The 16,642-nt window shown below is 37.9% G+C and overlaps 2 protein-coding genes across 2 annotated transcripts in view; both read right to left on the minus strand.

Moving 5' to 3' along the window:
- Positions 1-191, minus strand: part of emsy (EMSY transcriptional repressor, BRCA2 interacting) — a 24,106-nt gene extending 23,915 nt beyond the window's left edge. Inside the window, exon 1 of the mRNA XM_056239013.1 lies at positions 41-191. Within this exon, the coding sequence (XP_056094988.1) occupies positions 41-143 (103 nt within the window). The 5' untranslated portion in view covers positions 144-191. The remainder of the gene's footprint in view (positions 1-40) is intronic.
- Positions 192-4,017: 3,826 nt separating this feature from the next.
- The window catches only part of LOC130073536 (NHL repeat-containing protein 3-like), a 114,405-nt gene continuing 101,780 nt past the window's right edge, over positions 4,018-16,642 (minus strand). The window contains exons 3-5 of the mRNA XM_056239006.1: positions 5,550-5,641; positions 4,839-4,951; positions 4,018-4,249 (exon numbers count right to left, since the gene is read on the minus strand). Coding sequence (XP_056094981.1) covers positions 4,018-4,249; positions 4,839-4,951; positions 5,550-5,641 — 437 coding nt within the window. The remainder of the gene's footprint in view (positions 4,250-4,838; positions 4,952-5,549; positions 5,642-16,642) is intronic.

A 16,642-nucleotide genomic window follows, 5' to 3' on the forward strand; every position in this document is an offset into this window, starting at 1 on the left:
ACACACACACACACACGCCAGCGTTCAGTGCGAGACTCACCCAGTTTGCGCAGAATCCGTTTGCACTCATCTCTGCTGAGGTCGAGCAGCGTGGGCCAAACCACCGGCATGCTGCCCGCCAACGGCTTATCCTGCTGAATCATCCACTGCGCACACACACACACACACACACACACACGTTTAACACCACAGAACTTGCCTATGGTTGGCTGAATAAATCAGACGTACAGTAGTGCTTCGCACAGAATCAAACGGTGATATGAAGCATTGTGTTTTGCAAAAAGGAATTGTTTTTTTATTTATTTGATTTTTTTTTTTTTAAGTGTGTTCTGGGGACATTTCTGGGGGAAAAAACAAACAAAAACATTTCATTGGGCCCTAATATTGTAAAAAAAAAAAAATTAGGACTTATAATTTAAAAGAGGGTTTTAAAGTTTTATGAATTCAATTGATTAGACATGCTTTCTGACTATTAACAATTAAAATGGAATCTAGAAAAATTAAAACGGAGAAGAAGAAATTTTTTGGGAAAAAATTATACATATTTCATTGGGCCCTAAAATGTCTTTTGGGTGAAACTTTTAATAAATCGTTGTTAAACTGTAAAAGTGTAATGATTCAATTAGAAAGACATGCTTTTTGATTTTAAACATTTAATTAAAGCATTAAATCAGAGTTCAGGAATATTTAAATAGAAAAAACAAAAGGGGAATGTGTGATATATATATTCAACATTATGTGAAAATAAAACAATTTAGGGAAAACATTTAACAGAATTTAGGATAAAAAAAAACATAATTTAGGGAAAACATTTAACAGAATTTAGGATAAAAAAAAAACATAATTTAGGGAAAACATTTAACAGAATTTAGGATAAAAAAAAACATAATTTAGGGAAAACATTTAACAGAATTTGGGATAAAATAAAACAGAATTTAGGGAAAACATTTAACAGAATTTGGGATAAAATAAAACAGAATTTAGGGAAAACATTTAACAGAATTTAGGATAAAAAAAACATAATTTAGGGAAAACATTTAACAGAATTTAGGATAAAAAAACATAATTTAGGGAAAACATTTAACAGAATTTGGGATAAAATAAAACAGAATTTAGGGAAAACATTTAACAGAATTTAGGATAAAAAAAAAACAGAATTTAGGGAAAACATTTAACAGAATTTGGGATAAAATAAAACAGAATTTAGGGAAATAAAACTGAATTTGGAGGGGAAAATAAAAACAGAATTTGGGGGGAAATGAAAGTGATTTCTCGGCCCTGTATGACACGAGAACAGCAAACGCCGCTGGATAAAGGCTCACTCACCTCTGACACACTGCACTCTCTCTGGGTCTCTACGAGCTGACGATCTTCACCATATCCTTCAGGAATACACATCATCATCATCATCATCATCACAGACCCATGAGCACAACATGGCTGTCACTCCCTGCACTTGTATTGTTCTTATTGCACATTTCTGCTTCTTATTCATCCGCTGTATTGACTCTATTGTCTCTTACTGTAAATGTGTATTATTGTTATTGTCTAATTTTAGTACTCTTTTATATTTTTTAGTTTCTTATGCCCTTCTACCCTGTCTTTCTCAAGAGGAATGGATAATGGACAAAATAATAATTTCATTGTACTAAAGTACAGAGTACAATAAAGATCTTAATGGGTCAGATCGTAAAAACACAATTTTCTTGTTCTTTTGAAATAAATAAACACCGAAATTTTCAAAACTACTATAAAAGACCCAAAAAAACACGTATTTGACGTCATGCGTGTGTATATAAACGTATACCCCGCCCACATCCCCACATCAAAGCCAGTTCGGCCGCTCGCCCCGCCCACTCATTAAGAAAACATGAGTTTCAAGTGTTGTGATTCGCGTCAGATCATTCTGACAGCTTACATTAAACACATCAGCTGAGATCATCGTGTTTATTCTGATCTGATCTAAATGAGAGAGTTGAATATCATCTGATCTGAGATCAGTGTTTATTCTGACAAGATGGAATCGAACCAATAATATAATCGCGATAAACGTTTAGTTTGATCACGTCAATCCGGGGTTTTTCAGTAGAAAGCAGGATAACATACATGTTTATCATAAAACAGAATTTTTCATAAACACTAACGGTTCTGAGATGGTGTTTTTCTGTCATTGTCAGTGTGATGTGTGCAGAGTTAGCTTTAGCCGTTAGCCTCTCTGGAGTTTCTCGCATCACACACATAAACACAGCAGTGACCCTCTGCTTGCACAGCTCAATCGAGTGTGTGTGCCAAACCACAGCTGATCATCAGCACACACACTAGTGTGTCATTTCTAATGTTAGCCGTGTGTTTATATCTGCACTTACCTTCAGTTCTGCACAGTCCTTCAGCTCCGCCATGTTTATCCGACGCCAAAACACTGGGGCTGCCCGCGGGAAAGCCCAAACAACCGCAAGAATATACAACACATACAGCTAACCTAAACAACCGAACGCGGTCTGTGCATAATGAGAGTTGCTAATAATTTTTTTCTCGCGAATTTTATTAAATGTCAGTCACCACAAAATACACATTTGGAGGCGAACAGGCACTATGTTGGGCAGCAATCAGAAGATGCCATTGTTGACATTCTTTTGTGCGCTGGAGAGACGCGCGTTCATGTGCACTAGCGCGCGCGTAATTGTTTTGTTGTATTTCGTCACATAATATTTATAGGTAAATATGTATAATATCGTTTAGTTTTTGGCGATGTGAGTGCCAATAAAACACATTAAAACTGAAAAATTCCCAGTAACAAAAACAAATGTCTTTATTTACACTAAATACACATATGGTTTGATGCGAATATTATTAGGCCTACACATCAGCACAAATTATACTCCAGCCCAATGTATTGAATTTAAACAGAACCTTTTCATTTGTTTCAGATTTCAATAACACGACAATCACATCTCAAACACAGATGATCACCTGAGAACTAAATCACAACCTTCACCACAACGAGTTCAAGAAGTGTCAAAATATCATCATCTGAGGACATGAATATGAATACTATTCTTAGATCGCTTTAAAATGTCAAAAACTGTCAAGATATTTAAACACAGGAGAGTGGCTGAGATGACAAAAACACACACAAAGCTTAAATTATCATATACGATCACATGAAGATTATAACAGGATTAAACATGTACCATAAGCACAATAACACAAAACAAGTGGATTTCCACAGATGTGCATAATTCTTCCCAGATCACCAACACTCCCCTTATTCCTCTATGAGAATCACCTGAAATCATATTATATTTCTGATTTGAATTAAGACCTTAGAGTTTTATTTGATTATAAACTTGTTTCTGCCACAGAGTACAAAAACAAAAAAGGAAACCGTCACCTTTTCCTCGCAATTCTAAGAAAAAAAAAGTCTAAATTGTGAACTCAACTTTACAAAAAATTAAGTCAGAATTTAGATATAAACTCCAAATTGGGATAAATAAAGTTTTGAAAAACTCGTAATTATGAAAGTCAGAATTTTGTGAAATAAACTCAAAACTGCGAGAAATAAAGTCAGAATTGCGAGAAAATCTCGTAATTACAAAAAATATGAATTGGGAACTAAATTTTACGAAAAATTAAGTCAGAGGTTAGATATAAACTCGTAACTACGAAAAAAGTCGGAATTGCGAGAAAAAGTCAGAATTGTGAGATAAAAACTCGCAATTGAGAAAAAGTGTGAATTTTGAGATAGAAACTCAAAACTGTGAGAAATAAAGTCAGAATTGTGAGAAAAACTCGTAATTTCGAAAAGTTAGAATTGCGAGATATAATGTCTGAATTGTGAGAAAATCTCGTAATTACGAAAAATATCAATTGCGAAAAACTCAAAATTCCCTTTTTCTTATTTTGTTATTCCGTGTTGGAAACAAGCTTCTGTAGATTGTAACTGAAAGATTAGTCAGGTGAGTCGCTCACGGTTTGATTGACAGGCGTCAGCTATAATCGCTATAATCAGCGACACCTCTAAACACTCAGCGGGACGAACCGCTGGGCCTGACCGGCTCCGATCTCGGCCACGTACAGGTCAGAACTCTTCAGGTCCAGGTCCACCAGGTGTGGTTTCACATCTTCAGCCAGCTCAATGGTGCTGATCACCTGACACTGGCCGATGATGCCGATGGGCGGAGCCTCCAGCAGAGCGATCTGATTGGTGTTTAACTGGGCCACCACTATGTACTTCTGGTCGGGAGTGAATCTGCGGGTCATACACACAGAACATCTACATCTTCAACCCTTTAAATACACAGAAACACAAATACCGTCGTCCGACAATTCAAAAGGCAATTATATATTGTCATCAATAAAGACCGGATTTAATTGTGTGCTGCACTGTAAAGTATTATTTGGAAAATATTTTAAGTTATTACACACTATAGTACTGTGCTGTTAAATGTATTATTTATGTAAATACATTTTTATTGTTTATTTATTTTTATGTAGTTTTATTATTTTTAAAAGATTTTAACTTTTTATTGTTTTTTTATATATTTAAACATTTTGTTGTTTACTTATTTAAAAAAAAAAAATTATTGTTTAAAATTTTATTTTCATGTAATTTTTTTAAATAATTATTTATTTAAACACATTTTTCATTATATACTTCTTTATTTTAATGTAACTTTCATATTTATTATTTATTTCAAACACATTTGTATCGTTTAATTACTGATCTAATCTATATTAATCTAATTTTTATTTTAATATTTTTTTATTTAAATTAACTGTAAATGTATTTATGTAAGTATTAGCATTAATGTTTTTATTGATTGTATGATGTGTGTCACCTGACGGAGTACGGCGCGTCGTCTTTAAAGCAGCTTCCCCACGACCCGAGCCAGTCGCCCGTCACCGAGTTAAACACCTGGATACGCTTGTTCCCCCGGTCTGCGACCCACACCTGAACACACACACACACACACACACACACACACACACACACACACACACACACACACACACACACACACACACACACACACACACACACACACACACACACACACACACACACACACACACACACACACACACACACACACACACACACACAGACCCTTAGATCTGAAGACTGAAGGAGAGACCGGAAATCTTTTGATTGCAAGATAAACATTTGCAGAAGGTTTTCAGTAAGAGCAGAACATGAACTAAAGCTCCCGGTGAAACAGGAACACACACAGGAACACACACATGAACACACACACACACATGAACACACACATGAACACACACATGAACACACACATGAACACACACACACACATGAACACACACATGAACACACACAGGAACACACACATGAACACACACACACACATGAACACACCCTCTGATGAACACACCCTCTGAAGAACACACACAGGAACACACACATGAACACACCCTCTGAAGAACACACACAGGAACACACACATGAACACACCCTCTGAAGAACACACACAGGAACACACACATGAACACACACACACACACACATGAACACACACATGAACACACACCCTCTGATAGCCGTCGACCGCCACACTGTGAGGGATGTATAACTGAGCCAGTCCTGGACCTCTCTCTCCGTGCATCCAGAGAACCTGCAGATCTGACACACACACACACACACACACACACACACACACACACACACACACACACACACACACACACACACACACACACACACACGTCTATATTACTAACACAGGGGACTATCGCTCTGCCCAAGAGGGGACTAGTGTTTCGGGTCATTTTGAAGAAACAAAAATGACATACAAAATTTTATTTTAAGGTCCTTTTTCATAATATAACTTAAAATATGGATTTTTTTTATTTAAAAAAAAAAACATGCCAAGAGGGATCTGCAAGCCCCTTTCATGAGACTGTGTTGACAGGGGAGTGGACTCCTATAGCCTGCAATGGAACTCTGTGTGTGTGTGTGTGTGTGTGTGTGTGTGTGTGTGTGTGTGTGTGTGTGCGTGCGTGCGTGAACAGTGAAGTGAACGTCCTGGTTGTGTATGCAACGAAATTTTAACATTTAGTGGCCATTTGGCTGATGGTCGAAAAAGTAAATTTCAAACCCTGAAAGAAAGTCATTAAAAATATTTTTAATATGAAAACAGAATAAAATATATAAAATAAAAATAGACAGAAATATAGAGTGCAGTTGCCCCAAATTCAATAAAAGGAATTAAAATTCCACAAAGAAATTAATTTAATGCTGTATAGTATATTGGCAACACTTTAAGTTAAAATACACAGACACGTGGAACAATAACACACATGATCCTTTATTGTTAAAGAGAACATCACAAAAGCAAACGTTAAGAACAAACCTTACAGTGAAGTAGGAGACATCTCGTGTTCAGCACTTACACTTTTATAATGAACAACATTTACTTACTCAAAGATTCAGAAGTCTTCAACGAGGAAGGAGGAGCAGATGTCATTTTAAGGAATTTTTTTTCATTTTTTTTTTTATTGACACAACAATCAACCCACATATTCACATAACAACACGACAGCACAACATGTGTACAGACATACATTGTGCTTTTTCATCGTATAAAGAAAAGAAAAAGGAAAAAAAAAAAAATATATATACAGTTAGGTCCATATATATTTGGACACAGGCACAATTTTTCTTTTTTTCAGGTATTTACCAACACATATTCAAGCTATAGTTATTTAACCCCTTAACTGTCACCTGCCCGTATACGGGCAAACTAAATTTACTTCACTATATTACTATTAAATCCTAATCTAGTCATGACAAATTATATATCGTTGGAAAGGTCTAAGACTCCTAAATAGATATTTTAGCGCTGTTTTTTTCTTACAAATTGTGAATGAACAGTAATATATGAATTTATGACAAGAGTGCGCCTCAAAAAATCGACGTCATTACAGGAGTTTCTGACCTTTGTCACAAAAAGTCGACGCACACACTTTTAATAATTGAAACTTTGGTTTTTAGTGCTAAAAGTTCATAATAAAACATAATCTAGTATTTGTCAATAAAAAAAGATAAAATTATATTTTAAAAAGTAAAGTAAGAAGTCCTCTAAAAAGTATAGTATGTATTATATATATATATATAATTTTTTATTATTATTATATCACATATTTTAGTAGTTATCATAAATTAGGTATCATTTGAAAGCTTACGAACTCAGAATTCATCCTGTGAAAACCGTTTTGAAATTGGACGTTGCGTTACCATAGAAACGGTATTTTTTATTAGGCCCCTCCCCTTTTGGGCATCATCTTTCATAATTTATTATCAAAACCTTTTCTAATCTTGACAAAACACATATTGTCAGAAAGGTCTGAGTCTCAAGGTTCCATATTTAGTGACAGAAGTGATATTTGGATAGAAATTTATTAATTTGTTATGGCAGAATGCATACAATTAAATTCAATGGAATTCAATGGCACCCGGTGGCTATTTTTGGCACTACGCCTAAACAAAATCTCATGGGAACTTCAATTTTTGTGATATCAACTTTAAATTTGGAACACAACTTGGGTAGATATATAGCTTTCATTTTATAGTAATTTTATAGTAAAAAATATTTTGTAAAATATTTATTTTATATTAAAAAAAATATATTAATAAACTATATTTGATTTACTGTAAATTATAACTTTCATAACTTTTTCATACTTTAATTTTTTGAAGTGCATTCACTTTAGTAATAATCTGCTGATTGTTTTCTTTAAAACAAGACCAAACTTAGGTCTATATTCCAAAGCATTCTTGAATTTCAACCATTTAAGTTTGTATAGTGCATTTTAATGTAAATTATCAAAAGGGGGGGTGACAGGTAAAGGGTTAATGGATATGGGCTGAAAGTGCACACTCTCAGGTTTAAATTGAGGGTATTTACATCCAAATTGGAGGAAGGGTTTAGGAATTACAGCTCTTGAGAGAGCCACCACCCCCCCCCCCCCCCTTTTAAGGGACCAAAAGTAATTGGACAATTGAATCAAAAGCGATTTCATGAACAGGTGTGGGCTATTCCTTTGTTATTTCTTCATCAATTAAACAGGTAAAAGGTCTGGAGTTGATTCTAAGTGTGGTATTTGCATTTGGAGTATATTGCTGTGAACATACATCATGCGTTCAAAGGAACTCTCCATGCAAGTAAAACAGGCCATCATTAGGCTTCAAAAACAAAATAAATCCATCCGAGAGATAGCAGGAATATTAGGAGTGGCCAAATCAACAGTTTGGTACATTCTGAGAAAAAAAGAATCCACTGGTGAGCTCAGCAACATAAAAAGGCCTGGACGTCCACGGAAAACAACAAGTCAAGTCAAGTCATCTTCATTTATATAGCGCTTTTAACAATGGAGATTGTTTCAAAGCAGCTTTACAGAGATAAACATACAATTTACGGTAACAGAGATTGTTTTGGCTTTATAGCGATTTTGAATAATGTTATTTCCGGCTAAAGTTAGTTTTGATTGATTCACTTCCCGCAAAATTATCATTTGTTATTACATTAGGGGCCACTAAGACGACGGCGTTCTCTCTAAACAGAGTTTAAACGCGAACCTGTGACCTGATGGCGTTCACATGCGCAATAAAAATTGATTCTATAGTTATATTCGTTTGAATATGTGTGCGCAGGTTTGTAATTTCCCTACAAACCATGCCTAAACAAACTACTTGTCTTGCCTATAAATTTGATACCGAATTTTATTTTATCACTTTATTTTAACAGTGGTTGATGATCGCAGGATCCTCTCCATGGTAAAGAAAAACCCATTCACAACATCTAGCCAAGTGAAGGACACTCTCCAGGAGGTAGGCGTGTCCTTGTCAAAGTCTACAATCAAGAGAAGACTTCACGAGAGCAAATACAGAGGGTTCACCACAAGGTGCAAACCATTCATAAGCATCAAGAATAGAAAGGCCAGATTAGACTTTGCCAAAAAGCATCTAAAAAAGCCTGATCAGTTCTGGAAAAGCATTCTTTGGACGGATGAAACTAAGATCAACCTGTACCAAAATGACGGGAAGAAAAAAGTATGGAGAAAGCTTGGAACAGCTCATGATCCAAAGAATACAACATCTTCTGTAAAACATGGTGGAGGCAGTGTGATGGCATGGGCATGCATGGCTTCCAGTGGCACTGGATCACTGGTGTTTATTGATGATGTGACAGAAGACAGAAGCAGCCGGATGAATTCTGAAGTGTATAGGAATATACTGTCCGCCCAGATTAAGCCAAATGCAGCAAAGTTGGTTGGACGGCGCTTCACGGTACAGATGACAATGATCCAAAACACACTGCAAAAGCAACCCAGGAGTTTTTTAAGGAAAAGAAGTGGAATATTCTGCAATGGCCGAGTCAATCACCTGATCTCAACCCGATTGAGCATTCATTTCACTTGCTGAAGGTAAAACTAAAGGCAGAAAGACCTACAAACAAACAACAGCTGAAGACAGCTGCAGTTAAGGCCTGGCAAAGCATCACAAAGCAGGAAACCCAGTCTTTGGTGATGTCTATGAGTTCCAGACTTCAAGCAGTCATTGCCTGCAAAGGATTCTCAACAAAATATTAAAAATGAACATTTTATTTATGATTATATTAATTTGTCCAATTACATTTGAGCCCCTGAAAATGGGGGTACTGTGTATAAAAATGGTTGCAGTTCCTAAAATGTTTACTTGATATTTTTGTTCAACCCCTTGAATTAAAGCTGAAAGTCTGCACTTCAAATTCATCTTGATTGTTTCATTTTAATTTTATTCTGGTGGCATACAGAACCAAAAGTATGAAAATTGTGCTTGTGTCCAAATATATATGGACCTAACTGTATGATAAAGAGAAAGAATAACATCAGTAGATCATAGGCAAAACCTGACGACAGCATCAATTCATCCAGTTACAGTTATAATTGTTTTTGGAGATATGTGATAAAGGCCCGGAGCCCCTTAAGTTAAGTCTTATTTTTTCCAAACTCAGGAATTGTAACACATCTCTGGCCCACTGTTTAAAACAAGGGGGGAAGGATTGCTTCCAATTTATCAAAATTAAGTGCCTTGCCAGCAAAGAAGTAAAGGCTATACAGTCCGATTCACTTTTTGAAAAAGTGTTTTTTTCACACACAATACCAAAGATGGCAGTTATAGGATTTGCACAAACATCTTTACTGAATATTCTAGAATAAGATACAAAAATCTGCGCCCAAAAAACAGACAGTCTAGGACATAACCAGAACATATGAGCTAAGGTAGCAGGGGACTGCTTACATCTTGCACAGGTAGGGTCAACAGAGGAATACATCCTTGCCAGCTTGGCCTTGGATAAATTAAGTCTATGGACCACTTTGAATTGAATAAGGCTGTGTCTAGCACAGATAGAAGAGCCGTGGATTCTATATATAGCCTCATTCCATTCCTCATCTGTCAGACAAATATTGAGGTCCAGTTGCCAGGAATGTCTTTGTGCATTAACAGAAGTGGATAATGATGATATAAGTTTTATATATAAGCTAGAAATAGTGCCTTTTTGCTCTGGGTCATCAGGATAGAGTGTGTCAATAGGATTTGGATCGGGAAGGGAAGGAAAAGATATAAAATTCTTGCGTGTGAAGTCGTGTGCCTGTAGATATAAAAAAAAAAAGGGTTTTGGGTAATTTAAAACGAGATTCTAATTGCACAAAAGATGAGAAGGAACCCTCAGTGAAAAGATCTTTGAATGTTAAAGTAACAATATGTAGTTTTTCAACCTTCATAATATATTTCCAAGACCCTTGTGATGGTACATCATCGACTTAAAATAAGTTAAATGACACGTCTGCCATAGCCTGACGTGGTCTGTATCGCTTTTACTGCCACTATGTAACTTCGGGTTTCGGGTAGGAACCCGTGCACAAAAAGAACTACAAAATTCGACTGCTTTACGGCATATGTCACTTCCCCCACCACTTCCTCAAATTGTCTGTGGCCATTGCAGACATCCCAAGTCTCCCGGGAGTCTCCTGCGTCTCCCTGATGCCCGTGTGCGACAGTAGGCTGCGAAAGGCTAAATTATTTACGACAGCGGTAATGGCCAATTCCGCTTGCAACCTGTAGGGCGACCGCAGAGGAATAGTTACTTGGTGTTGCTTTAAGATTCCTTTTTCTTGCCATAGCAAGAATGCCTGGTCATTTAGAGGTTGAATGAATCGATGGTTTCTGGCAACTGGGGCACAAATTGAACCTCTCTGCCATCCAAAAAATTTACGAATTTGGGCCCAAATCTGGACGGAGTTCCAAACCATAGGGTGCAACAAGCGAGAATCTAGACCAAGTGGTAAGGGTGAAAAGAGGAGGGCTGGAAGTGAGGAAGGAAGGCAGGCTGAAGATTCTATCCGGGCCCAGTCTGGTAAGGGGTTTATGGGATGTGAACCTTGCCAGTAAGTCAGAGCTCTTAGGTTACAAGCCCAATAATATAGTTGAAAATTTGGGAGAGCCATCCCCCCCTGCTCCTTAGGGTTTTGCAGAAAACACAAACGTATTCTAGGAGGTTTCTTGTTCCAAAGAAAACAAGAGATTATCTTATTTAAATGAGTAAAAAAAGATTTCTTAATATAAATAGGAATAGTTTGGAACAAATATAAGAATTTAGGGAGTGTGTTCATTTTAATTGCGTTGATCCTACCAATCAGAGAGATGGGAAGCTTAGACCATTTCTCAAGGGATATCCTAGTTAGTTCCAAGAGGGGAGTAAAGTTGAGCCTAAACAGCTCAGAAATATTCCTCGAAACAACCACACCTAAATATGTAAATTTATCAGGAGCTACTGTAAATGGATAAGCAGAAAAAGTTTTTTTTTTCGCTGCACAATTTATAGGGAATAGTTCACTCTTAGAAAGATTGAGTTTATACCCCAAAATACAACTGAAACGCTCAAGTGCCATCATAACATGAGGGAGAGAATTATGTGGATCTGCAATAAATAGTAGGCAAGGCAAGGCAAGTTTATTTATATAGCACATTTCATACACAATGGTAATTCAAAGTGCTTTACAGAAATTAAAATAATCAAAACAAATAAGAATAATTAAAACAGTTTAGAATAAAAAATAAAATAAAGTACAGTACAAACAGTCGGACGAACAGTGGCACAGTGCTCATTCAGTAAATGCATAGCTAAACAGATGTGTTTTGAGTCTGGATTTGAATGTGACTACTGTAGGAGCACATCTGATCTCTTCTGGAAGCTGGTCCAGCATAATAGCTAAAAGCAGACTCTCCATGCTTAGAGTGAACCCTTGGTATTTCTAGCTGATGTGATCCTAATGATCTGAGTGATCTGTTGGGTTTATATTCAGTGAGCATATCTGCAATATATTGAGGTCCTAGCCCATTAAATGATTTATATACCAGTAATAATACTTTAAAATCAATCCTAAATGTAACTGGGAGCCAGTGTAAAGACCTGAGGACTGGTGTGATATGTTCATATGTTCTGGTTCTGCTCAGCGTTCTGTATGAGCTGCAACTGTCTTATGGTCTTTTTAGGAAGGCCAGTGAGGAGTCCATTAAAGTAATCCACCCTGCTGGTGATAAAAGCATGCACAAGTTTCTCTAAGTCTTGATTGGAAACAAAGCATCTAATTCTTGCAATATTTTTCAGATGATAGTATGCTGATTTAGTTATTGCTTTGACATGACTACTGAAACTAAGGTCTGACTCTAGAGACACACCAAGATTCCTGACTTGATTTTTAGTTGTTAGACCCCTAGCGTCAAGGTATGCATTCACCTTGAGAACTTCATCTTTGTTTCCAAACGCAATGACTTCAGTTTTGTCTTTGTGTAACTGAAGAAAGTTTTGGCACATCCAACTGTTTACTTCATCAATGCATTGGCACAGGGAGTCAATGGGGCTGTAGTCGTCAGGCGATAGGGCTATGTAAAGTATGCGGTTCGTTTTGGGGAATATGTATTCAATAATTAATCATTAATAATTAATAATTATTCATGTAATAATGAATAATTATACTGTTATCATAGCGGGGACCCGACACATATCACTGAGAGCTGGTATCAGTTGTTTTTGGTTCACCTCGAGCAGATGGAGGGTGTGAGCCCTGGCGGTGTGGCAGAGGCTGAAGAGCTCTCACAGGAGGAGGAGGAGGGGGAGGAGCTGGGCCCGCAGGCTTTGGTGGTTGTGGGGCCTGCCGTTTTTTGGTTGACATCTGGGGGCTTGCAGCAAAAGAGTGGGATAGTTTGGTTCCAGCATACACCAGTTTTTCCATTTTCTCTGAGAAGCACAGAAGTGGAGATGCTGGAGAGAGGGATAACGTGTCTGGGGAGAGGGGCTGTTGCTCTGGTGTTATCGGAGACTGTAATATGCTGTCCTGGTTACCCTCACTGTTTTCCAGAAAGTCGTCCTTGGGAGCTGAATCTTGGAGCAGTTCTAATATGTCCCGGTCTGTCTGTGGTGAGCTCTGTGGGCAGGGCTCTGCTGAGATTGTGTCCGTGAGCAGAAGTTGTTGTGGCTGCATGGTGTTATCCTTGTCCTTGTGTGATATGTCAACCGCATGTCCATTCAGGTGCTGAAGTGAAGTCCTGTGGTCATTCATACTGTGTCCAGGTGTGTGTGTGCCATTTAGGTTGAGTGGATTGGCACACACTGCAGAAGGATGATTGAGGGAGAAGTAGATATTGTCCTTTAGCACTCTTGAACCAAGTTTGTTTGGGTGGAGCCCATCCTGTTGAAACAAGTCAAGTCAAGTCAAATATATTTATATAGCGCTTTTCACAATACAGATTGTATCAAAGCTGCTTCACAGTATCAATCAAAACAACTTAACAGTGTTTGTTTATTACTGGAAAAAGACATCCAAGTTTGGTAGAGCTGATCAGTGGTATGATGGGTCATTTAATTTGAATATCCCCAGTTGCCTCTGACTCCAGAAAAGATTGAAGTTGTCAATGAAGTTCACTCCTTTTATATTGCAGGTTTTTTGCAGCCATGTGTTGAGCCCAAGCAACCGTGAAAACCTGTTTGTTCCTCTTGCTGGGAGTGGTCCACTGATGAATGTCTGAACTTTCAGTCTTTTAAGTGTTTCAAAAAGTTCATTGAAATCCTTCTTAAGGAGTTCTGACTGCTCTTTATGAATATCATTTTTCCCCACATGAATGATGAGTCGATTTGCAGTCTTATGTTTCATCAGAATGTTCTGAAGTTTCCTATTTACATCAGAAGTCGTTGCTTGTGGAAGGCAGCACGTAGTTGTATCCCTGCTAATAATGTTTCTGATTATGGAGTCACCCACTATCAGAGTCCTGGGCTCGGCTGCGCTCTGAGCTGAGTGCCGCTGTCTGCTCGACCTTGAGCGCCAGTTAGCAGTGTTAGCTACTGGCTGATTCAGTCTGTGTTCGATCACATTCATCACATTCAGGGATTCCTCATTCATTAATACTTTAAATCTGTTCTCAAGATGTATAGGCAGTGGTAGGAGACCAGTGTTTGCAATCCTTGTCAGAGCCGTATCTGGGGTAGAGGACGCTACTGCAGCAATATGTCATGCTCGTGACAAATTGATGTCTCGAGTGCCTTTGGGTCTCGCTCCCTGTTTTGTGCCATCGATTTGTAAGTCGATCGGCTTGTTTCTCTACACTCAGTATGGCCTGTCGTGGAGCACTAGATTCATGGGACTCACCGGCTGTATGCTGAGGGCGTCCATGATGAAGCTCTGTTGTGTGTTCCGTCTGGTTTGGTGGTCCCACAAGTAACTTTGTTTCAAGAACTGCAATCCTTTGTGAAAGTCTCTGGCAGTTAGTGCAGCAAGTAGATTCCAGAAGAGGCATTTTCTCTTATCCTTTTGCAGTTGTGTTTTCCCTTCCCCGGAATGTAAGCTTTCAGTGGGAGGCTGGTCGGAGAATAGAATTCTGCTTTTTTTTGTAGTAATCAAGCGTTTGAGCACTGTGCTGATTTGCTGAAGTTAAAATTAGGTAATAAAAGGAGATCAAATATAAAAATATAAAAGCGATAGTGCGATAAAAAATATAAAAGCGATAGAGCAAAGCGCGGAGCAGTAAGCAAGAGCGTCCGAACAGTAGCTGAGCAGGAAGTAAGTTCCAGATAAGTTCCAGATAAGTCCAGGTAAGTTCTAGTAGCAGATCATCTGCATATAGCGATAATTTGTGCTCACTGCCCCCCCTGTATATACCCTGAATAACTGAAGTTGACCTTAGCAAGATGGCTAAGGGTTCAATTGCCACTGCAAATAATAAGGGGGACAGAGGGCAAGCCTGTCTAGTTCCAGGGGTAGGCAAGTTCGGTCCTAAAGAGCTGCTGTCCTGCAGAATTAATGCCGCGTTCCAGGCAACCTGTAACCCGTGTTTTTCCAACCTTATACCCGTGAAAGTGCACTGGAACGGCAGTCAAACCCGTGACTTCCCACCCGTGAACTCGTACTAGATCGATGTACTCCCAGTTACGAGTTCTGACGTCACATAGCCCGCAAAACCATACAAAACAACAATGGCAGCCCCTACGGATGCAGTGTTTCTGCAGGCGGTACACAGTGAGAATACACTTTAGGACAATATAACGTTGCAGTCAAATTAATAATAATATAATAATAATGATAATAATACACACAAGATTATGTATTACAATGTTATGTGTCTGAAACAATAAGTATGTATATACACACACGATTATGTATTACAATGTTATGTGTCTGAAAAAATAAGTATGTATATTGCGCTCAGGTAGTTTGGCGTGACTGGCCTGGAATGCTACAAAGTCGTGAGTCGTGGTTTGAAGTCGTGATTTACGTGCTCAAAAACCTGCCTGGAACGCAGCATTAGTTCCAACCCTAATCAAACACACCTGAACAAGCTAATCAATGTCTTCAGGATTACGAAGGCTATAGGCAGGAGAGGTTTTTTTCAGTGTTGGAGCCAAACTCTGCAGGACAGCGGCTCTCTAGGACCGAACTTGCCTACCCCTGCCCTATACAATGGAAAATATTGTGAGCAATTATTATTTGTAATAACGGAAGAAAAGGGAGAAGCATACAAAAGTTGTATCCAGGACAAAAAATTTGGACCCACACCAAATCTCTCTAGACAGCTGAAAAGACAGCTCCACTCCACTCTATCAAATGCTTTTTCAGCATCTAAAGATATTAAAATTTCAGGTATATGCTTATTTGAGTCAGGAGAATAAATAATATCTAGTACTCTGCGTATATTAAAGAAAGAAAAGCGTTTTTTAATGAAGCCAGTCTGATCAGGAGCCACGATAGTAGGGAGAATGTTCTCCAGTCTTAGGGCTAGAATCTTTGCCAATATTTTACAGTCCACATTGAGCAGAGATATAGGCCTAAATGAGCTACAGCTCAGAGGGTCTTTTCCTTTCTTAGGTAAAACCAAAATTGTCGCTTGATAAAACGTTTGCGGGAGACGGCCTATAGAGAATGATTCCTCAAATACAGCAAGTAAGCAGGGGCATTAGTTTCCCTTTAAATGTTTAAAAAAATTCTACCGTGAAGCCATCTGGCACTGGAGCTTTTGAATTTTGCATGTTTGAGAGAGCTACATTAAGTTCTTCTAAATTTGGAATTTTCTCCAAATCTGCATTATCGT

This window comes from Rhinichthys klamathensis, unplaced genomic scaffold (genome assembly GCF_029890125.1).
Source record: "Rhinichthys klamathensis goyatoka isolate OS25496 unplaced genomic scaffold, OSU_Roscu_1.1 h1tg000550l_1, whole genome shotgun sequence".
Classification (NCBI taxonomy): Eukaryota; Metazoa; Chordata; class Actinopteri; order Cypriniformes; family Leuciscidae; genus Rhinichthys; species Rhinichthys klamathensis.